At 42.3% G+C, this 25,500-nt stretch overlaps 1 protein-coding gene across 1 annotated transcript in view; it reads left to right on the top strand.

The window, feature by feature from the left end:
* The window catches only part of LOC127910939 (coiled-coil domain-containing protein 171-like), a 27,922-nt gene extending 2,766 nt beyond the window's left edge, over positions 1–25,156 (top strand). Inside the window, exons 4-7 of the mRNA XM_052476226.1 lie at positions 3,183–3,237; positions 7,350–7,481; positions 8,250–8,402; positions 24,406–25,156. Of these exons, the coding sequence (XP_052332186.1) occupies positions 3,183–3,237; positions 7,350–7,481; positions 8,250–8,402; positions 24,406–24,651 (586 nt within the window). The 3' untranslated portion in view covers positions 24,652–25,156. The remainder of the gene's footprint in view (positions 1–3,182; positions 3,238–7,349; positions 7,482–8,249; positions 8,403–24,405) is intronic.
* Positions 25,157–25,500: the final 344 nt, after the last annotated feature.

The following is a 25,500-nucleotide window of genomic DNA, read 5'->3' as shown; positions in this document are numbered from 1 at the left end:
CCTAAACACTATACCCTACACACTATACCCTACACACTATTCCCTAAACACTATACCCTACACACTAGCACCCTAAACACTATACCCTAAACACTACACCCTACACACTGCACCCTACACACTATACCCTAAACACTATACCCTACACACTAGCACCCTACACACGGCACCCTACACACTATACTGAGTGGAAACCAGACCATACCAGAGATAATACTATACCCTACACACTATACTGAGTGGAAACCAGATTGCATACCAGAGATAATACCATACCAGAGATAATACCATACCAGAGATAATACTATACCAGAGATAATACTATACCAGAGATAATACCATACCAGAGATAATACCATACCAGAGATAATACCATACCAGAGATAATACTATACCAGAGATAATACTATTCCAGAGATAATACTATACCAGAGATAATACTATACCAGAGATAATACCATACCAGAGATAATACTATACCAGAGATAATACCATACCAGAGATAATACTATACCAGAGATAATACTATACCAGAGATAATACTATACCAGAGATAATACCATACCAGAGATAATACCATACCAGAGATAATACTATACCAGAGATAATACTATACCAGAGATAATACTATACCAGAGATAATACTATACCAGAGATAATACCATACCAGAGATAATACTATACCAGAGATAATACTATACCAGAGATAATACTATACCAGAGATAATACTATACCAGAGATAATACTATACCAGAGATAATACCATACCAGAGATCATACCATACCAGAGATAATACCATACCAGAGATGTAGAACGTTTTGATGATTTGAGGGCCCGTGCCAAGTCTTTTCAGCCTCCTGAGGTGGAGAGGGGGTTGTCGTGCCCTCTTTACAACTTATGTGGGTGTGTGTGAATCCTGATGATTCCTTAGTGATGTGGATACCGAGGAACTCGAAGCTCTCGACATACTCCACTACAGCCCCGTGGATGTGGAAGGCGGCGTGCTCGGCTTTCCTTTTCCTGTAGTCCACGATCAGCTCCTTGGTCTTACTGACGTTGAAGGAGAGGTTGTTGTCCTGGCACCACACTGCCAGGTCTCTGACCTCCTCCCTATAGGATTCGTCTTCTGTTAACAGGCCTACCACCGTTGTCATCAGCAAACTTAATGATGGTGTTGGAGTCGTGCGCGGCCACGCAGTCGTAGGTGAACAGGGAGTACAGGAGGGGACTGAGCACCCACCCCTGAGGGGATCCCGCGTTGAGGGTCAATATGGCGGTTGTGTTGTTGCCTACCCTCACCACCAGGGGGCAGCCCGTCAGGAAGTCCAGGATCCAGTTGCATAGAAGGTATTTATCTCGTCTGGTAGGCTCGCGTCACTGGGCAGCTCGCGGCTGGGTTTCCCTTTGTAATCCGTGATAGTTTTCAAGCCCTGCCACATCCTGAGGAACGACAGAGCCGGTGGAAATGAGTTCATAGAAAGAATTGAATGTTTTCCTGCTTTCGTCACCGGCCACTAGGAGGAGCACTGTCTCTGGACGAGCATTTTTCTTGTTTGCTTTATGGCCTTATACAGCTCGTTAAGCGCGGTCTTATTGCCAGCATCGGTCTGTGGTGTAATGGACATGTGACCTTCAGGGGGCGTTGTGCTCTGTTGAGAATTACGGGATCTGGAGGTGTCCTTTTACACCCTCTCAAAACTAGCATTTTTTCTTGTTGCGTGTCTCGTGACTTCTGAGGGTTGAATGTTCGTGTACTGTAGGGTCTTGACCCAATAATGTTCATGTCCTGTAGGGTCTTGACCCAATACTGTTCATGTGCTGTAGGGTCTTGACCCAATACTGTTCATGTGCTGTAGGGTCTTGACCCAATAATGATCATGTACTGTAGGGTCTTGACCCAGTAAAGGGGATTTGAATGTATATGTACTGTAGGGTCTTGACCCAATACTGTTCATGTACTGTAGGGTCTTGACCCAGTAATGTTCATGTGCTGTAGGCTCTTGACCCAATAATGTTCATGTCCTGTAGGGTCTTGACCCAATAATGTTCATGTGCTGTAGGGTCTTGACCCAATAATGTCCATGTGCTGTAGGGTCTTGACCCAATAATGTTCATGTGCTGTAGGGTCTTGACCCAATAATGTTCATGTACTGTAGGGTCTTGACCCAATAATGTTCATGTACTGTAGGGTCTTGACCCAATAATGTTCATGTCTGTAGACCCAGTACTGGTCATGTGCTGTAGGGTCTTGACCCAATAATGTTCATGTGCTGTAGGGTCTTGACCCAATAATGTTCATGTGCTGTAGGGTCTTGACCCAATAATGTTCATGTACTGTAGGGTCTTGACCCAGTAATGTTCATGTGCTGTAGGGTCTTGACCCAATACTGTTCATGTGCTGTAGGGTCTTGACCCAATAATGTTCATGTGCTGTAGGGTCTTGACCCAATAATGTTCATGTACTGTAGGGTCTTGACCCAATAATGTTCATGTACTGTAGGGTCTTGACCCAGTAAAGGGGATTTGAATGTATATGTACTGTAGGGTCTTGACCCAATAAAGGGAATTTGAATGTATATGTACTGTAGGGTCTTGACCCAGTAATGTTCATGTACTTTAGGGTCTTGACCCAGTAATGTTCATGTACTGTAGGGTCTTGACCCAGTAAAGGGGATTTGAATGTATATGTACTGTAGGGTCTTGACCCAATAAAGGGAATTTGAATGTATATGTACTGTAGGGTCTTGACCCAGTAATGTTCATGTACTGTAGGGTCTTGACCCAGTAATGTTCATGTACTGTAGGGTCTTGACCCAGTAATGTTCATGTACTGTAGAGGGTCTTGACCCAATAATGTTCATGTGCTGTAGGGTCTTGACCCAATAATGTTCATGTACTGTAGGGTCTTGACCCAATAATGTTCATGTACTGTAGGGTCTTGACCCAATAATGTTAATGTACTGTCGGGTCTTGACCCAGTAAAGGGGATTTGAATGTATATGTACTGTAGGGTCTTGACCCAATAAAGGGAATTTGAATGTTCATGTACTGTAGGGTCTTGACCCAGTAATGTTCATGTACTGTAGGGTCTAAAAGCCGATGATGACTGTGGCATTAGCTTGCCATTGTAATGCTGACTGATCTCTGTCTGTCTGTCTCTCTCTCTCTCTCTCTCTCTAGGCGCAAGGACTCCCTGGCCAGCTACATGAGAGCAGTAGAGAGCAGCTACAGAGAGGTGAGCAACACTGGGTGGGGTTTAAATAGAGAGGTGAGCAGCACTGGGTGGGTGGGGTTTAAATGGAGAGGTGAGCAGCACTGGGTGGGGTTTAAATGGAGAGGTGAGCAGTACTGGGTGGGGTTTAAATAGAGAGGTGAGCAGCACTGGGTGGGTGGGGTTTAAATGGAGAGGTGAGCAGCACTGGGTGGGGTTTAAATGGAGAGGTGAGCAGCACTGGGTGGGTGGGGTTTACATGGAGAGGTGAGCAGCACTGGGTGGGGTTTAAATGGAGAGGTGAGCAGCACTGGGTGGGTGGGGTTTACATGGAGAGGTGAGCAGCACTGGGTGGGGTTTAAATGGAGAGGTGAGCAGCACTGGGTGGGTGGGGTTTAAATGGAGAGGTGAGCAGCACTGGGTGGGGTTTAAATGGAGAGGTGAGCAGTACTGGGTGGGGTTTAAATAGAGAGGTGAGCAGCACTGGGTGGGTGGGGTTTAAATGGAGAGGTGAGCAGCACTGGGTGGGGTTTAAATGGAGAGGTGAGCAGCACTGGGTGGGTGGGGTTTAAATGAGAGGTGAGCAGCACTGGGTGGGGTTTAAATGGAGAGGTGAGCAGCACTGGGTGGGGTTTAAATGGAGAGGTCAGCAACACTGGGTGGGGTTTAAATAGAGAGGTGAGCAGCACTGGGTGGGGTTTAAATAGAGAGGTGAGCAGCACTGGGTGGGTGGGGTTTAAATGGAGAGGTGAGCAGCTCTGGGTGGGGTTTAAATGGAGAGGTGAGCAGTACTGGGTGGGGTTTAAATAGAGAGGTGAACAGCACTGGGTGGGGTTTAAATAGAGAGGTGAGCAGTACTGGGTGGGGTTTAAATAGAAAGGTGAACAGCACTGGGTGGTGTTTAAATAGAGAGGTGAGCAACACTGGGTGGGGTTTAAATAGAGAGGTGAGCAGTACTGGGTGGGGTTTAAATAGAGAGGTGAGCAGCACTGGGTGGGTGGGGTTTAAATGGAGAGGTGAGCAGCACTGGGTGGGTGGGGTTTAAATGGAGAGGTGAGCAGCACTGGGTGGGTGGGGTTTAAATGGAGAGGTGAGCAGCACTGGGTGGGTGGGGTTTAAATAGAGAGGTGAGCAGCACTGGGTGGGTGGGGTTTAAATGGAGAGGTGAGCAGCACTGGGTGGGTGGGGTTTAAATGGAGAGGTGAGCAGCACTGGGTGGGGTTTAAATGGAGAGGTGAGCAGCACTGGGTGGGTGGGGTTTAAATAGAGAGGTGAGCAGCACTGGGTGGGTGGGGTTTAAATGGAGAGGTGAGCAGCACTGGGTGGGGTTTAAATGGAGAGGTGAGCAGTACTGGGTGGGGTTTAAATAGAGAGGTGAGCAGCACTGGGTGGGTGGGGTTTAAATGGAGAGGTCAGCAGCACTGGGTGGGGTTTAAATGGAGAGGTGAGCAGCACTGGGTGGGTGGGGTTTAAATGGAGAGGTGAGCAGCACTGGGTGGGGTTTAAATGGAGAGGTGAGCAGCACTGGGTGGGGTTTAAATGGAGAGGTGAGCAGCACTGGGTGGGGTTTAAATAGAGAGGTGAGCAACACTGGGTGGGGTTTAAATAGAGAGGTGAGCAGCACTGGGTGGGTGGGGTTTAAATGGAGAGGTGAGCAGCTCTGGGTGGGGTTTAAATGGAGAGGTGAGCAGTACTGGGTGGGGTTTAAATAGAGAGGTGAACAGCACTGGGTGGGGTTTAAATAGAGAGGTGAGCAGCACTGGGTGGTGTTTAAATAGAAAGGTGAGCAGCACTGGGTGGGGTTTAAATAGAGAGGTGAGCAACACTGGGTGGGGTTTAAATAGAGAGGTGAGCAACACTGGGTGGGGTTTAAATAGAGAGGTGAGCAGCACTGGGTGGTGTTTAAATAGAGAGGTGAGCAACACTGGGTGGTGTTTAAATAGAGAGGTGAGCAACACTGGGTGGGGTTTAAATAGAGAGGTGAGCAACACTGGGTGGGTGGTGTTTAAATAGAGAGGTGAGCAGCACTGGGTGGGGTTTAAATAGAGAGGTGAGCAGCACTGGGTGGTGTTTAAATAGAGAGGTGAGCAGCACTGGGTGGGGTTTAAATAGAGAGGTGAGCAGCACTGGGTGGGGTTTAAATAGAGAGGTGAGCAGCACTGGGTGGTGTTTAAATAGAGAGGTGAGCAGCACTGGGTGGGGTTTAAATAGAGAGGTGAGCAACACTGGGTGGTGTTTAAATAGAGAAGTGAGCAGCACTGGGTGGTGTTTAAATAGAGAGGTGAGCAGCACTGGGTGGGGTTTAAATAGAGAGGTGAGCAACACTGGGTGGGGTTTAAATAGAGAGGTGAGCAGCACTGGGTGGGGTTTAAATAGAGAGGTGAGCAGCACTGGCTGGGTGGGGTTTAAATAGAGAAGTGAGCAACACTGGGTGGTGTTTAAATAGAGAGGTGAGCAGCACTGGGTGGGGTTTAAATAGAGAGGTGAGCAGCACTGGGTGGGGTTTAAATAGAGAGGTGAGCAACACTGGGTGGTGTTTAAATAGAGAGGTGAGCAGCACTGGGTGGGGTTTAAATAGAGAGGTGAGCAGCACTGGGTGGGGTTTAAATAGAGAGGTGAGCAACACTGGGTGGTGTTTAAATAGAGAGGTGAGCAGCACTGGGTGGGGTTTAAATAGAGAGGTGAGCAGCACTGGGTGGGTGGGGTTTAAATAGAGAGGTGAGCAGCACTGGGTGGGTGGGGTTTAAATAGAGAGGTGAGCAACACTGGGTGGGGTTTCAGAGCCTTGTGTGTTGTTGTAACCACATACTATCAGTCACAATGCCAGACAAACCAGCTTTTGTGTTTCTCACTATAAAGTATGGTACAATATTCTCCTACGTGGGACGAAGGTGAGTTACCCTCCTACTCCCTGGAGGTTTGACCCCTCCCACTCCTCGGAGGTATGGCCCCTCCCACTCCTCGGAGGTATGACCCCTCTCACTCCCTGGAGGTTTGACCCCTCCCGCTCCCCGGAGGTATGACCCCTCCCACTCCCCGGAGGTATGACCCCTCCCACTCCCTGGAGGTTTGACCCCTCCCGCTCCCCGGAGGTATGACCCCTCCCACTCCCCGGAGGTATGACCCCTCCCGCTCCCCGGAGGTATGACCCCTCCCACTCCCAGGAGGTTTGACCCCTCCCACTCCCAGGAGGTTTGACCCCTCCCACTCCCAGGAGGTTTGACCCCTCCCACTCCCTGGAGGTTTGACCCCTCCCACTCCTCGGAGGTATGGCCCCTCCCACTCCCCGGAGGTATGACCCCTCTCGCTCCCTGGAGGTTTGACCCCTCCCGCTCCCCGGAGGTATGACCCCTCCCACTCCCCGGAGGTATGACCCCTCCCACTCCCTGGAGGTATGACCCCTCCCACTCCCTTGAGGTATGACCCCTCCCGCCTCCCACTCCCGCAGGAGGTTTGACCCTCCCACTCCCAGGAGGTTTGACCCCTCCCACTCCCAGGAGGTTTGACCCCTCCCACTCCCTGGAGGTTTGACCCCTCCCACTCCTCGGAGGTTTGACCCCTCCCACTCCCCGGAGGTATGACCCCTCCCACTCCCTGGAGGTTTGACCCCTCCCACTCCCTGGAGGTTTGACCCCTCCCACTCCCCGGAGGTATGACCCCTCCCACTCCCCGGAGGTATGACCCCTCCCGCTCCCCGGAGGTATGACCCCTCCCACTCCCAGGAGGTATGACCCCTCCCACTCCCAGGAGGTTTGACCCCTCCCACTCCCAGGAGGTTTGACCCCTCCCACTCCCAGGAGGTTTGACCCCTCCCACTCCCAGGAGGTTTGACCCCTCCCACTCCCAGGAGGTTTGACCCCTCCCACTCCCCGGAGGTATGACCCCTCCCACTCCCCGGAGGTTTGACCCCTCCCACTCCCAGGAGGTTTGATCCCTACATTGTTGGCCAATCCAGTAAGGTTTGTAATCTATGGTGAGCTTCGATTGGTCACTCGAGTCCCCCTCCGCTTCTCTCTCTTTCCTTCCGTTGAATGTGAATGTCTTCCCATGTTACACAGTGTAAATGGCCCAATACACACACTCTCTCTTTCTCGATGATAAACTAGGACCACCTCTTTCTCCTGTCCCCACCGCAGGTCAGAGACCGTATCGTCCAATCACGATCCACCTCCACTGACAAGGACCTCCCTCTGCAGTTACCAAGAGTGCACCTGGATCTGACCGGACCAGAGAGGTTGCTGGGAGGGCCGGACGTGGCCGCCTGTCAGGTACTAGTCCTGTAGGGACACTGAGTTTAGTCTGTCAGGTACTAGTCCTGTAGGGGCACTGAGTTTAGTCTGTCAGGTACTAGTCCTGTAGGGACACTGAGTTTAGTCTGTCAGGTACTAGTCCTGTAGGGACACTGAGTTTAGTCTGGCAGGTACTAGTCCTGTAGGGACACTGAATTTAGTCTGTCAGGTACTAGTCCTGTAGGGACACTGAGTTTAGTCTGTCAGGTACTAGTCCTGTAGGGACACTGAGTTTAGTCTGGCAGGTACTAGTCCTGTAGGGACACTGAGTTTAGTCTGTCAGGTACTAGTCCTGTAGGGACACTGAGTTTAGTCTGTCAGGTACTAGTCCTGTAGGGACACTGAGTTTAGTCTGTCAGGTACTAGTCCTGTAGGGACACTGAGTTTAGTCTGTCAGGTACTAGTCCTGTAGGGGCACTGAGTTTAGTCTGTCAGGTACTAGTCCTGTAGGGACACTGAGTTTAGTCTGTCAGGTACTAGTCCTGTAGGGACACTGAGTTTAGTCTGTCAGGTACTAGTCCTGTAGGGACACTGAGTTTAGTCTGTCAGGTACTAGTCCTGTAGTCTTGTAGAGAGAAAGGTTAACATATTACCATCTACTGTCAGCAGTCGGTCCTCTCAGAACTAGAGCAGGTTAACATATTACCATAATCCTGATGTTAGTTCAACACCCGTCCCTGCATAATTAAACAAACACACACATTCACACCCTGAATAACATCTCTTTCCTCCCATGGTGCATTGCAGAGCCTGGTGGGGACGTTCTCTGAGTTATACCACGCAGCGTTCTCCAGGATTGGCTCGATGGAGAGGGAAATCTCCGCCCACCAAAGCCATGTCTCCGCCCTCCGGAATGAACTACACGATGCCTGTCTCAGGGAGGACCTCTGTTTCATCCCTGTAAGAGACGAGAGAGACTCTATATAGTAACACTGTCCTACAACTAGAGACTCTATATAGTAACACTGTCCTACAACTAGAGACTCTATATAGTAACACTGTCCTACAACTAGAGACTCTATATAGTAACACTGTCCTACAACTAGAGACTCTATATAGTAACACTGTCCTACAACTAGAGACTCTATATAGTAACACTGTCCTACAACTAGAGACTCTATATAGTAACACTGTCCTACAACTAGAGACTCTATATAGTAACACTGCTGTCCTACAACTAGAGACTATATAGTAACACTGTCCTACAACTAGAGACTATATAGTAACACTGCTGTCCTACAACTAGAGACTCTATATAGTAACACTGTCCTACAACTAGAGACTCTATATAGTAACACTGTCCTACAACTAGAGACTATATAGTAACACTGTCCTACAACTAGAGACTCTATATAGTAACACTGTCCTACAACTAGAGACTATATAGTAACACTGTCCTACAACTAGAGACTCTATATAGTAACACTGCTGTCCTACAACTAGAGACTCTATATAGTAACACTGCTGTCCTACAACTAGAGACTCTATATAGTAACACTGCTGTCCTACAACTAGAGACTCTATATAGTAACACTGTCCTACAACTAGAGACTATATCGTAACACTGTACAACTAGAGACTCTATATAGTAACACTGTCCTACAACTAGAGACTCTATATAGTAACACTGCTGTCCTACAACTAGAGACTCTATATAGTAACACTGTCCTACAACTAGAGACTCTATATAGTAACACTGTCCTACAACTAGAGACTCTATAGTAACACTGTCCTAAGACTCTAGACTGTCCTACTGTCCCTACAACTAGAGACTCTATATAGTAACACTGTCCTACAACTAGAGACTCTATATAGTAACACTGTCCTACAACTAGAGACTCTATATAACACTGTACAACTAGAGACTCTATATAGTAACTGTCCTACAACTAGAGACTCTATATAGTAACACTGTCCTACAACTAGAGACTCTATATAGTAACACTGTCCTACAACTAGAGACTCTATATAGTAACACTGTCCTACAACTAGAGACTCTATATAGTAACACTGTCCTACAACTAGAGACTCTATATAGTAACACTGTAAACTAGAGACTCTATATAGTAACACTGTCCTACAACTAGAGACTCTATATAGTAACACTGTCCTACAACTAGAGACTCTATATAGTAACACTGCTGTCCTACAACTAGAGACTCTATATCGTAACACTGTCCTACAACTAGAGACTCTATATAGTAACACTGTCCTACAACTAGAGACTCTATATAGTAACACTGTCCTACAACTAGAGACTCTATATAGTAACACTGTCCTACAACTAGAGACTCTATATAGTAACACTGTCCTACAACTAGAGACTCTATATAGTAACACTGTCCTACAACTAGAGACTCTATATAGTAACACTGCTGTCCTACAACTAGAGACTCTATATAGTAACACTGCTGTCCTACAACTAGAGACTGTAACACTGTCCTACAACTAGAGACTCTATATAGTAACACTGTCCTACAACTAGAGACTCTATATAGTAACACTGTCCTACAACTAGAGACTCTATATAGTAACACTGTCCTACAACTAGAGACTCTATATAGTAACACTGTCCTACAACTAGAGACTCTATATAGTAACACTGTCCTACAACTAGAGACTCTATATAACACTGTAACACTGTAACACTGTCCTACAACTAGAGACTCTATATAGTAACACTGTCTGTCCTGTCCTACAACTAGAGACTCTATATAGTAACACTGTGTCCTACAACTAGAGACTCTATATAGTAACACTGCTGTCCTACAACTAGAGACTCTATATAGTAACACTGTCCTACAACTAGAGACTCTATATAGTAACACTGCTGTCCTACAACTAGAGACTCTATACTAGAGACTCTATATAGTAACACTGTCCTACAACTAGAGACTCTATATAGTAACACTGTCCTACAACTAGAGACTCTATATAGTAACACTGTCCTACAACTAGAGACTCTATATAGTAACACTGACAACTAGAGACTCTATATAGTAACACTGTCCTACAACTAGAGACTCTATATAGTAAACAGAGACTGTAACTGTCCTACAACTAGAGACTCTATATAGTAACACTGTGTCCTACAACTAGAGACTCTATAACACTAGTCCTAAACTAGAGACTCTATATAGTAACACCTGTCCTACAACTAGAGACTCTATATAGTAACACTGTCCTACAACTAGAGACTCTATATAGTAACACTGTCCTACAACTAGAGACTCTATATAGTAACACTGTCCTACAACTAGAGACTCTATATAGTAACACTGTCCTACAACTAGAGACTCTATATAGTCTAACACTGTCCTACAACTAGAGACTCTATATAGTAACACTGAGACTGTCCTACAACTAGAGACTCTATATACAACTAGAGACTCTATATAGTAACACTGTGTCCTACAACTAGAGACTCTATATAGTAACACTGTCCTACAACTAGAGACTCTATATAGTAACACTGTCCTACAACTAGAGACTCTATATAGTAACACTGTGTCCTACAACTAGAGACTCTATATAGTAACACTGCTGTCCTACAACTAGAGACTCTATATAACACTGCTGTCCTACAACTAGAGACTCTAACACTGCTGTCCTACAACTAGAGACTCTATATAGTAACACTGAGACTCCCTACAAACACTGTCTAGAGACTCTGTCCTATAGAGACTCTATAGTAACACTGCTGTCCTACAACTAGAGACTCTATATAGTAACACTGTCCTACAACTAGAGACTCTATATAGTAACACTGTCCTACAACTAGAGACTCTATATAGTAACACTGTCCTACAACTAGAGACTCTATATAGTAACACTGCTGTCCTACAACTAGAGACTCTATATAGTAACACTGTCCTACAACTAGAGACTCTATATAGTAACACTGTCCTACAACTAGAGACTCTATATAGTAACACTGTCCTACAACTAGAGACTCTATATAGTAACACTGTCCTACAACTAGAGACTCCTACACAACTAGAGACTCTATATAGTAACACTGTCCTGTAGAGACTCTATATAGTAACCTACACTGTCCTACAACTAGAGACTCTATATAGTAACACTGTCCTACAACTAGAGACTCTATATAGTAACACTGTCCTACAACTAGAGACTCTATATAGTAACACTGCTGTCCTACAACTAGAGACTCTATATAGTAACACTGTCCTACAACTAGAGACTCTATATAGTAACACTGTCCTACAACTAGAGACTCTATATAGTAACACTGTCCTACAACTAGAGACTCTATATAGTAACACTCCTACAACTAGAGACTCTATATAGTAACACTGTCCTACAACTAGAGACTCTATATAGTAACACTGTCCTACAACTAGAGACTCTACACTCTATATAGTAACACTGTCCTACAACTAGAGACTCTATATAGTAACACTGCTGTCCTACAACTGAGACTCTATATAACACTGCTACAACTAGAGACTCTATATAGTAACACTGCCTACAACTAGAGACTCCTACAACTAGAGACTCTATATAGTAACACTGCTGTCCTACAACTAGAGACTCTATAACACTGTCCTAGAGACTAACACTGCTGTCCTACAACTAGAGACTCTATATAGTAACACTGCTGTCCTACAACTAGAGACTCTATATAGTAACACTGCTGTCCTACAACTAGAGACTCTATATAGTAACACTGCTGTCCTACAACTAGAGACTCTATATAGTAACACTGAGACTGTGTGTCCTACAACTAGAGACTCTATATAGTAACACTGCTGTCCTGCACAACCAGAGACTATAGTAACTGTCCTACAACTAGAGACTCTATATAGTAACACTGCTGTCCTACAACTAGAGACTCTATATAGTAACACTGCTGTCCTACAACTAGAGACTCTATATAGTAACACTGCTGTCCTACAACTAGAGACTCTATATAGTAACACTGTGTCCTACAACTAGAGACTCTATATAGTAACACTGTCCTACAACTAGAGACTCTATATAGTAACACTGCTGTCCTACAACTAGAGACTCTATATAGTAACACTGCTGTCCTACAACTAGAGACTCTATATAGTAACACTGTCCTACAACTAGAGACTCTATATAGTAACACTGCTGTCCTACAACTAGAGACTCTATATAGTAACACTGCTGTCCTACAACTAGAGACTCTATATAGTAACACTGCTGTCCTACAACTAGAGACTCTATATAGTAACACTGTCCTACAACTAGAGACTCTATATAGTAACACTGTCCTACAACTAGAGACTCTATATAGTAACACTGCTGTCCTACAACTAGAGACTATATAGTAACACTGTCCTACAACTAGAGACTCTATATAGTAACACTGTCCTACAACTAGAGACTCTACAACTAGAGACTCTATAGTAACACTGTCCTACAACTAGAGACTCTATATAGTAACACTGCTGTCCTACAACTAGAGACTCTATATAGTAACACTGCTGTCCTACAACTAGAGACTCTATATAGTAACACTGTCCTACAACTAGAGACTCTATATAGTAACACTGTCCTACAACTAGAGACTATATAGTAACACTGTCCTACAACTAGAGACTCTATATAGTAACACTGCTGTCCTACAACTAGAGACTCTATATAGTAACACTGTCCTACAACTAGAGACTCTATATAGTAACACTGCTGTCCTACAACTAGAGACTCTATATAGTAACACTGCTGTCCTACAACTAGAGACTCTATATAGTAACACTGTCCTACAACTAGAGACTCTATATAGTAACACTGTCCTACAACTAGAGACTCTATATAGTAACACTGTCCTACAACTAGAGACTCTATATAGTAACACTGCTGTCCTACAACTAGAGACTCTATATAGTAACACTGTCCTACAACTAGAGACTCTATATAGTAACACTGCTGTCCTACAACTAGAGACTCTATATAGTAACACTGTCCTACAACTAGAGACTCTATATAGTAACACTGTCCTACAACTAGAGACTCTATATAGTAACACTGTCCTACAACTAGAGACTCTATATAGTAACACTGTCTGTCCTGTGTCCTACAACTAGAGACTCTATATAGTAACACTGTCCTACAACTAGAGACTCTATATAGTAACACTGTGTCCTACAACTAGAGACTCTATATAGTAACACTGTCCTACAACTAGAGACTCTATATAGTAACACTGTCCTACAACTAGAGACTCTATATAGTAACACTGTCCTACAACTAGAGACTCCTACAACTAGAGACTCTATATAGTAACACTGTCCTACAACTAGAGACTCTATATAGTAACACTGTCCTACAACTAGAGACTCTATATAGTAACACTGCTGTCCTACAACTAGAGACTCTATATAGTAACACTGAGACTCTATATAGTAACACTGTCCTACAACTAGAGACTCTATATAGTAACACTGCTGTCCTACAACTAGAGACTATATAGTAGTAACTGTCCTACAACTAGAGACTCTATATAGTAACACTGTCCTACAACTAGAGACTCTATATAGTAACACTGTCCTACAACTAGAGACTCTATATAGTAACACTGTAACACTGTCCTACAACTAGAGACTCTATATAGTAACACTGTCCTACAACTAGAGACTCTATATAGTAACAGAGACTCTATATAGTAACACTGTCCTACAACTAGAGACTCTATATAGTAACACTGTGTCCTACAACTAGAGACTCTATATAGTAACACTGCTGTCCTACAACTAGAGACTCTATATAGTAACACTGTCCTACAACTAGAGACTCTATATAGTAACACTGTCCTACAACTAGAGACTCTATATAGTAACACTGTGTCCTACAACTAGAGACTCTATATAGTAACACTGTCTGAGACTCTATCCTACAACTAGAGACTCTATAGTAACACTGTACAACTAGAGACTCTATATAGTAACACTGTCCTACAACTAGAGACTCTATATAGTAACACTGTCCTACAACTAGAGACTCTAGTAACACTGCTGTCCTACAACTCTCTATATAGTAACACTGCTGTCCTACAACTAGAGACTCTATATAGTAACACTGTCCTACAACTAGAGACTCTATATAGTAACACTGCTGTCCTACAACTAGAGACTCTATATAGTAACACTGTCCTACAACTAGAGACTCTATATAGTAACACTGTCCTACAACTAGAGACTCTATATAGTAACACTGCTGTCCTACAACTAGAGACTCTATATAGTAACACTGTCCTACAACTAGAGACTCTATATAGTAACACTGCTGTCCTACAACTAGAGACTCTATATAGTAACACTGTCCTACAACTAGAGACTCTATATAGTAACACTGCTGTCCTACAACTAGAGACTCTATATAGTAACACTGTCCTACAACTAGAGACTCTATATAGTAACACTGTCCTACAACTAGAGACTCTATATAGTAACACTGTCCTACAACTAGAGACTCTATATAGTAACACTGTCCTACAACTAGAGACTCTATATAGTAACACTGTCCTACAACTAGAGACTCTATATAGTAACACTGTCCTACAACTAGAGACTCTATATAGTAACACTGCTGTCCTACAACTAGAGACTCTATATAGTAACACTGTCCTACAACTAGAGACTCTATATAGTAACACTGTCCTAGAGACTCTATATAGTAACTAGAGACTCTATATAGTAACACTGTCCTACAACTAGAGACTCTATATAGTAACCTCCTACAACTAGAGACTCTAGAGACTCTATATAGTAACACTGTGTCCTACAACTAGAGACTCTATATAGTAACACTGTCCTACAACTAGAGACTCTATATAGTAACACTGTCCTACAACTAGAGACTCTATATAGTAACACTGCTGTCCTACAACTAGAGACTCTATATAGTAACACTGTGTCCTACAACTAGAGACTCTATATAGTAACACTGCTGTCCTACAACTAGAGACTCTATATAGTAACACTGTCCTACAACTAGAGACTCTATATAGTAACCTGCAACTAGAGACTCTATATAGTAACACTGTCCTACAACTAGAGACTCTATATAGTAACACTGCTGTCCTACAACTAGAGACTCTATATAGTAACACTGCTGTCCTACAACTAGAGACTCTATATAGTAACACTGCTGTCCTACAACTAGAGACTCTATATAGTAACACTGCTGTCCTACAACTAGAGACTCTATATAGTAACACTGTCCTACAACTAGAGACTCTATATAGTAACACTGCTGTCCTACAACTAGAGACTCTATATAGTAACACTGTCCTACAACTAGAGACTCTATATAGTAACACTGTCCTACAACTAGAGACTCTATATAGTAACACTGTCCTACAACTAGAGACTCTATATAGTAACACTGCTGTCCTACAACTAGAGACTCTATATAGTAACACTGCTGTCCTACAACTAGAGACTCTATATAGTAACACTGTCCTACAACTAGAGACTCTATATAGTAACACTGCTGTCAACTACAACTAGTAGACAACTAGAGACTATATAGTAACACTGCTGTCCTACAACTAGAGACTCTATATAGTAACACTGCTGTCCTACAACTAGAGACTCTATCCTACAACTAGAGACTCTATATAGTAACACTGTACAACTAGAGACTCTATATAGTAACACTGCTGTCCTACAACTAGAGACTCTATATAGTAACACTGCTGTCCTACAAGAGACTAGAACACTGACAACTAGAGACTATATAGTAACACTGCTGTCCTACAACTAGAGACTCTATATAGTAACACTGTCCTACAACTAGAGACTCTATATAGTAACACTGCTGTCCTACAACTAGAGACTCTATATAGTAACACTGCTGTCCTACAACTAGAGACTCTATATAGTAACACTGCTGTCTACAACTAGAGACTCTATATAGTAACACTGCTGTCCTACAACTGTAACCTGTCCTACAACTAGAGACTCTATATAGTAACACTGCTGTCCTACAACTAGAGACTCTATATAGTAACACTGTCCTACAACTAGAGACTCTATATAGTAACACTGTCCTACAACTAGAGACTCTATATAGTAACACTGCTCTATATAGTAACCTACAACTAGAGACTCTATATAGTAACACTGTGTCCTACAACTAGAGACTCTATATAGTAACACTGAGACTCTATATAGTAACCTACAACTAGAGACTCTATATAGTAACACTGTGTCCTACAACTAGAGACTCTATATAGTAACACTGCTGTCCTACAACTAGAGACTCTATATAGTAACACTGTCCTAACACTGCTGTCCTACAACTAGAGACTCTATATAGTAACACTGCTGTCCTACAACTAGAGACTCTATATAGTAACACTGCTGTCCTACAACTAGAGACTCTATATAGTAACACTGCTGTCCTACAACTAGAGACTCTATATAGTAACACTGTCCTACAACTAGAGACTCTATATAGTAACACTGTCCTACAACTAGAGACTCTATATAGTAACACTGCTGTCCTACAACTAGAGACTCTATATAGTAACACTGCTGTCCTACAACTAGAGACTCTATATAGTAACACTGTCCTACAACTAGAGACTCTATATAGTAACACTGCTGTCCTACAACTAGAGACTCTATATAGTAACACTGTCCTACAACTAGAGACTCTATATAGTAACACTGTCCTAACAGACTCTATATGTCCTGTCCTACAACTAGAGACTCTATATAGTAACACTGTCCTACAACTAGAGACTCTATATAGTAACACTGTCTACAACTAGAGACTCTATATAGTCCTAACAGACTAGAACACTGCTGTCCTACTCTATATAGTAACACTGTCCTACAACTAGAGACTCTATATAGTAACACTGCTGTCCTACAACTAAGACTCTATATAGAACACTGTCCTACAACTACTCTATATAGTAACACTGTCCTACAACTAGAGACTCTATATAGTAACACTGTCCTACAACTAGAGACTCACTGCTGTCCTATATATATAGTAACACTGTCCTACAACTAGAGACTCTATATAGTAACACTGCTGTCCTACAACTAGAGACTCTATATAGTAACACTGCTGTCCTAGAGACAACTACAACTAGAGACTCTATATAACACTGTGTCCTAACACTGTGTCCTACAACTAGAGACTCTATATAGTAACACTGTCCTACAACTGAGACTGTCACTACAACTAGAGACTCTATATAGTAACACTGCTGTCCTACAACTAGAGACTCTATATAGTAACACTGTGTCCTACAACTAGAGACTCTATATAGTAACACTGTCCTACAACTAGAGACTCTATATAGTAACACTGCTGTCCTACAACTAGAGACTCTATATAGTAACACTGTCCTACAACTAGAGACTCTATATAGTAACACTGCTGTCCTACAACTAGAGACTCTATATAGTAACACTGCTCCTACAACTAGAGACTCTATATAGTAACACTGCTGTCCTACAACTAGAGACTCTATATAGTAACACTGCTGTCCTACAACTAGAGACTCTATATAGTAACACTGCTGTCCTACAACTAGAGACTCTATATAGTAACACTGCTGTCCTACAACTAGAGACTCTATATAGTAACACTGCTGTCCTACAACTAGAGACTCTATATAGTAACTGTCCTACTAGAGACTCTATATAGTAACACTGCTGTCCTACAACTAGAGACTCTATATAGTAACACTGCTGTCCTACAACTAGAGACTCTATATAGTAACACTGTGTCCTACAACTAGAGACTCTATATAGTAACACTGTCCTACAACTAGAGACTCTATATAACACTGTAACAGAGACTGTGTGTCCTACAACTAGAGACTCTATATAGTAACACTGCTGTCCTACAACTAGAGACTCTATATAGTAACACTGCTGTCCTACAACTAGAGACTCTATATAGTAACACTGTGTCCTACAACTAGAGACTCTATATAGTAACACTGCTGTCCTACAACTAGAGACTCTATATAGTAACACTGCTGTCCTACAACTAGAGACTCTATATAGTAACACTGCTGTCCTACAACTAGAGACTCTATATAGTAACACTGCTGTCCTACAACTAGAGACTCTATATAGTAACACTGCTGTCCTACAACTAGAGACTCTCCTACAACTAGAGACTCTATATAGTAACACTGCTGTCCTACAACTAGAGACTCTATATAGTAACACTGCTGTCCTACAACTAGAGACTCTATATAGTAACACTGTCTACAACTAGAGACTCTATATAGTAACACTGTCCTACAACTAGAGACTCTATATAGTAACACTGTCCTACAACTAGAGACTCTATATAGTAACACTGCTGTCCTACAACTAGAGACTCTATATAGTAACACTGCTGAGACTCTATATAGTAACACTGTCCTACAACTAGAGACTCTATATAGTAACACTGTAACACTGTCCTACAACTAGAGACTCTATATAGTAACACTGCTGTCCTACAACTAGAGACTCTATATAGTAACACTGCTGTCCTACAACTAGAGACTCTATATAGTAACACTGCTGTCCTACAACTAGAGACTCTATATAGTAACACTGCTGTCCTACAACTAGAGACTCTATATAGTAACACTGCTGTCCTACAACTAGAGACTCTATATAGTAACACTGCTGTCCTACAACTAGAGACTCTATATAGTAACACTGTCCTACAACTAGAGACTCTATATCAACACTGTAACACTGCCTACAACTAGAGACTCTATATAGTAACACTGCTGTCCTACAACTAGAGACTCTATATAGTAACACTGTCCTACAACTAGAGACTCTATATAGTAACACTGCTCCTGTCCTACAACTAGAGACTCTATATAGTAACACTGCTGTCCTACAACTAGAGACTCTATATAGTAACACTGCTGTCCTACAACTAGAGACTCTATATAGTAACACTGCTGTCCTACAACTAGAGACTCTATATAGTAACACTGCTGTCCTACAACTAGAGACTCTATATAGTAACACTGCTGTCCTACAACTAGAGACTCTATATAGTAACACTGTGTCCTACAACTAGAGACTCTATATAGTAACACTGCTGTCCTACAACTAGAGACTCTATATAGTAACACTGTCCTGTCCTACAACTAGAGACTCTATATAGTAACACTGTAAACTAGAGACTCTATATAGTAACACTGCTGTCCTACAACTAGAGACTCTATATAGTAACACTGTCCTACAACTAGAGACTCTATATAGTAACACTGAGACTGTAACACTGTCCTACAACTAGAGACTCTATATAGTAACACTGTAACAACTAGAGACTCTATATAGTAACACTGTCCTACAACTAGAGACTCTATATAGTAACACTGCTGTCCTACAACTAGAGACTCTATATAGTAACACTGTCCTACAACTAGAGACTCTATATAGTAACACTGTCCTACAACTAGAGACTCTATATAGTAACACTGTCCTACAACTAGAGACTCTATATAGTAACACTGCTGTCCTACAACTAGAGACTCTATATAGTAACACTGCTGTCCTACAACTAGAGACTCTATATAGTAACACTGTCCTACAACTAGAGACTCTATATAGTAACACTGCTGTCCTACAACTAGAGACTCTATATAGTAACACTGCTGTCCTACAACTAGAGACTCTATATAGTAACACTGTCCTACAACTAGAGACTCTATATAGTAACACTGCTGTCCTACAACTAGAGACTCTATATAGTAACACTGCTGTCCTACAACTAGAGACTCTATATAGTAACACTGTCCTACAACTAGAGACTCTATATAGTAACACTGTCCTACAACTAGAGACTCTATATAGTAACACTGCTGTCCTACAACTAGAGACTCTATATAGTAACACTGCTGTCCTACAACTAGAGACTCTATATAGTAACACTGCTGTCCTACAACTAGAGACTCTATATAGTAACACTGTCCTACAACTAGAGACTCTATATAGTAACACTGTCCTACAACTAGAGACTCTATATAGTAACACTGCTGTCCTACAACTAGAGACTCTATATAGTAACACTGCTGTCCTACAACTAGAGACTCTATATAGTAACACTGCTGTCCTACAACTAGAGACTCTATATAGTAACACTGCTGTCCTACAACTAGAGACTCTATATAGTAACACTGTCCTACAACTAGAGACTATATAGTAACACTGTCCTACAACTAGAGACTCTATATAGTAACACTGCTGTCCTACAACTAGAGACTCTACAACAACTAGAGACTCTATATAGTAACACTGCTGTCCTACAACTAGAGACTCTATATAGTAACACTGCTGTCCTACAACTAGAGACTCTATATAGTAACACTGTCCTACAACTAGAGACTCTATATAGTAACACTGCTGTCCTACAACTAGAGACTCTATATAGTAACACTGTAACACTGTCCTACAACTAGAGACTCTATATAGTAACACTGTCCTACAACTAGAGACTCTATATAGTAACACTGTCCTACAACTAGAGACTCTATATAGTAACACTGCTGTCCTACAACTAGAGACTCTATATAACACTAACACTGCTGTCCTGTCCTACAACTAGAGACTCTATATAGTAACACTGCTGTCCTACAACTAGAGACTCTATATAGTAACACTGCTGTCCTACAACTAGAGACTCTATATAGTAACACTGCTGTCCTACAACTAGAGACTCTATATAGTAACACTGCTGTCCTACAACTAGAGACTCTATATAGTAACACTGCTGTCCTACAACTAGAGACTCTATATATAGTAACACTGCTGTCCTACAACTAGAGACTCTATATAGTAACACTGCTGTCTACAACTAGAGACTCTATATAGTAACACTGTGTCCTACAACTAGAGACTCTATATAGTAACACTGCTGTCCTACAACTAGAGACTCTATATAGTAACACTGCTGTCCTACAACTAGAGACTCTATATAGTAACACTGCTGTCCTACAACTAGAGACTCTATATAGTAACACTGCTGTCCTACAACTAGAGACTCTATATAGTAACACTGCTGTCCTACAACTAGAGACTCTATATAGTAACACTGTCCTACAACTAGAGACTCTATATAGTAACACTGTCCTACAACTAGAGACTCTATATAGTAACACTGCTGTCCTACAACTAGAGACTCTATATAGTAACACTGTCCTACAACTAGAGACTCTATATAGTAACACTGTCCTACAACTAGAGACTCTATATAGTAACACTGCTGTCCTACAACTAGAGACTCTATATAGTAACACTGCTGTCCTACAACTAGAGACTCTATATAGTAACACTGCTGTCCTACAACTAGAGACTCTATATAGTAACACTGCTGTCCTACAACTAGAGACTCTATATAGTAACACTGCTGTCCTACAACTAGAGACTCTATATAGTAACACTGCTGTCCTACAACTAGAGACTCTATATAGTAACACTGCTGTCCTACAACTAGAGACTCTATATAGTAACACTGTCCTACAACTAGAGACTCTATATAGTAACACTGCTGTCCTACAACTAGAGACTCTATATAGTAACACTGCTGTCCTACAACTAGAGACTCTATATAGTAACACTGTCCTACAACTAGAGACTCTATATAGTAACACTGTCCTACAACTAGAGACTCTATATAGTAACACTGCTGTCCTACAACTAGAGACTCTATATAGTAACACTGCTGTCCTACAACTAGAGACTCTATATAGTAACACTGCTGTCCTACAACTAGAGACTCTATATAGTAACACTGCTGTCCACTGTCCTACAACTAGAGACTCTATATAGTAACACTGCTGTCCTACAACTAGAGACTCTATATAGTAACACTGCTGTCCTACAACTAGAGACTCTATATAGTAACAGAGACTCTATATAGCACTGTCCTACAACTAGAGACTCTATATAGTAACACTGTGTCCTACAACTAGAGACTCTATATAGTAACACTGCTGTCCTACAACTAGAGACTCTATATAGTAACACTGCTGTCCTACAACTAGAGACTCTATATAGTAACACTGCTGTCCTACAACTAGAGACTAGAGACTCTAGAGACTCTATATAGTAACACTGCTGTCCTACAACTAGAGACTCTATATAGTAACACTGTCCTACAACTAGAGACTCTATATAGTAACACTGCTGTCCTACAACTAGAGACTCTATATAGTAACACTGTCCTACAACTAGAGACTCTATATAGTAACACTGTCCTACAACTAGAGACTCTATATAGTAACACTGCTGTCCTACAACTAGAGACTCTATATAGTAACACTGCTGTCCTACAACTAGAGACTCTATATAGTAACACTGCTGTCCTACAACTAGAGACTCTATATAGTAACACTGCTGTCCTACAACTAGAGACTCTATATAGTAACACTGTCCTACAACTAGAGACTCTATATAGTAACACTGCTGTCCTACAACTAGAGACTCTATATAGTAACACTGCTGTCCTACAACTAGAGACTCTATATAGTAACACTGTCCTACAACTAGAGACTCTATATAGTAACACTGCTGTCCTACAACTAGAGACTCTATATAGTAACACTGTCCTACAACTAGAGACTCTATATAGTAACACTGCTGTCCTACAACTAGAGACTCTATATAGTAACACTGTCCTACAACTAGAGACTCCTACAACTAGAGACTCTATATAGTAACACTGCTGTCCTGTAGAGACTCTATATAGTAACACTGTCCTACAACTAGAGACTCTATATAGTAACACTGCTGTCCTACAACTAGAGACTCTATATAGTAACACTGAGACTGTCCTACAACTAGAGACTCTATATAGTAACACTGCTGTCCTACAACTAGAGACTCTATATAGTAACACTGCTGTCCTACAACTAGAGACTCTATATAGTAACACTGTGTCCTACAACTAGAGACTCTATATAGTAACACTGCTGTCCTACAACTAGAGACTCTATATAGTAACACTGCCCTACAACTAGAGACTCTATATAGTAACACTGTAAACACTGTAACACTCCTACAACTAGAGACTCTATATAGTAACACTGCTGTCCTACAACTAGAGACTCTATATAGTAACACTGTCCTACAACTAGAGACTCTATATAGTAACACTGTCCTACAACTAGAGACTCTATATAGTAACACTGTCCTACAACTAGAGACTCTATATAGTAACACTGCTGTCCTACAACTAGAGACTCTATATAGTAACACTGCTGTCCTACAACACAGGGACTGCAGTGTCCGACAGAGTGGAAATCAGGCTGGATCCCAGATGTCTGTGTGCATTTTGTTTGTTTGCTGCTGTCGATGAATCTCCTTAGTTTAATGACTCTACTTTTTCCAGACTTAACTTCCGAACTGTGAAATGTGTCCGTTTGACTAAAAACCACAGTGACAGTTTCAATAGGAAGACTTTTACTACTTCCAACCCCGAGTTTCACATTTCCTTTAATCTGGTCGTTATAATCCCCATAACAAACAAGTGTTTTTGTAGATGTTGTAAAGGAGCTGGTCAGGAAACAGCTGAATATGGACGGTCGTCATTCCAATGACAGGCTGCTTTAAAGCGCGACCTCCGATTCAATTGACTTTTTTTTTTACATTTTATTTTTTTACTAAGAGCTCATTTCAAAGGCTGAAAATAACTCGGATCAGTCTCTCTATATCATTCCCTCTCTCCTTCAGGCTTCTCCTGTAAATATTTTGGGCTCGTCTGTTAGTGGCTGTGTCTGACCCTCAAAAGGCCAACATCGTCTCGTAATTCTGAGCTTAGGACCTTCAGACCGACTAGGACATCATTTTGTTTTGGCAGTTTGTGGAACATGGATGAAAGGAAAGTGTTTGTGTTTCGGTGTTCCTTAACCCGTTGACCCCTTCTTCTTCAGGTGTGCGATTCTCAATCGTCGATGACCCCTCACCCAGACGACCTCTGTCAACTCGTCGTTGACCCTGAAGCCCCTCCTACCGAACGCACCAACGTTCTGCTGAGGGAGGCAACGGGCAAACCCAACCCTACCCCCTCCCTCGCTCCCTCCCTCCCCTTGTCAGACCCCCCTAAAAAGGCTAAGGGCAGTAAGAAGGTGCCCAAGAAGACTCGTTCTGTACCGTCCAAGGCTCCGTCAAGAAGATAGACCACAGAATCACTGTTATGTGTTACAGTGTATCTGTTATGTGTTACAGTGTATCTGTTATGTGTTACAGTGTATCTGTTATGTGTTACAGTGTATCTGTTATGTGTTACAGTGTATCTGTTATGTGTTACAGTGTATCTGTTATGTGTTACAGTGTATCTGTTATGTGTTACAGTGTATCTGTTATGTGTTACAGTGTATCTGTTACAGTGTATCTGTTATGTGTTACAGTGTATCTGTTATGTGTTACAGTGTATCTGTTATGTGTTACAGTGTATCTGTTATGTGTTACAGTGTATCTGTGCTGTGTCTGAAACTGCTCCCTGTTGACCGGAGACCCATTCAATATCCACGCTACAGATTCCTTCTATAGTGTATATCTGTCCTTAATGAAGCGTTTTGATACTGTCCTCAAGACTATGAAGAAGTAGACATTTATTGTAGCTGAAGAAAAGGATAAAGATGTGTTTTTGTTACATAAATCAGTAAACCTTTTTTAAAATGACTACTGTCGTTTCAGTTTGGGTCGTGTGAGGTCTCTTACGTCCAGAGCTGTGTGTGTGTGTGTGTGTGTGTGTGTGTGTGTGTGTGTGTGTGTGTGTGTGTGTGTGTGTGTGTGTGTGTGTGTGTGTGTGTGTGTGTGTGTGTGTGTGTGTGTGTGTGTGTGTGTGTGTGTGTGTGTGTGTGTGTGTGTGTGTGTGTGTGTGTGTGTGTGCGTGCGTCTTCGTGAACCTCAGATCTCTCCTAAATGTGTCTCTCCCAGATACCCCCAGTACATCTCCCCATAGACACAAGACAGACTGAAGCCTAATGATCTCCTATGGCTTGTAGTCACTGTGTGTGTCGAAG

Source organism: Oncorhynchus keta, chromosome 23, assembly GCF_023373465.1.
Source record: "Oncorhynchus keta strain PuntledgeMale-10-30-2019 chromosome 23, Oket_V2, whole genome shotgun sequence".
NCBI lineage: Eukaryota > Metazoa > Chordata > Actinopteri > Salmoniformes > Salmonidae > Oncorhynchus > Oncorhynchus keta.
This window is presented reverse-complemented; position numbering and strand designations above follow the sequence as displayed.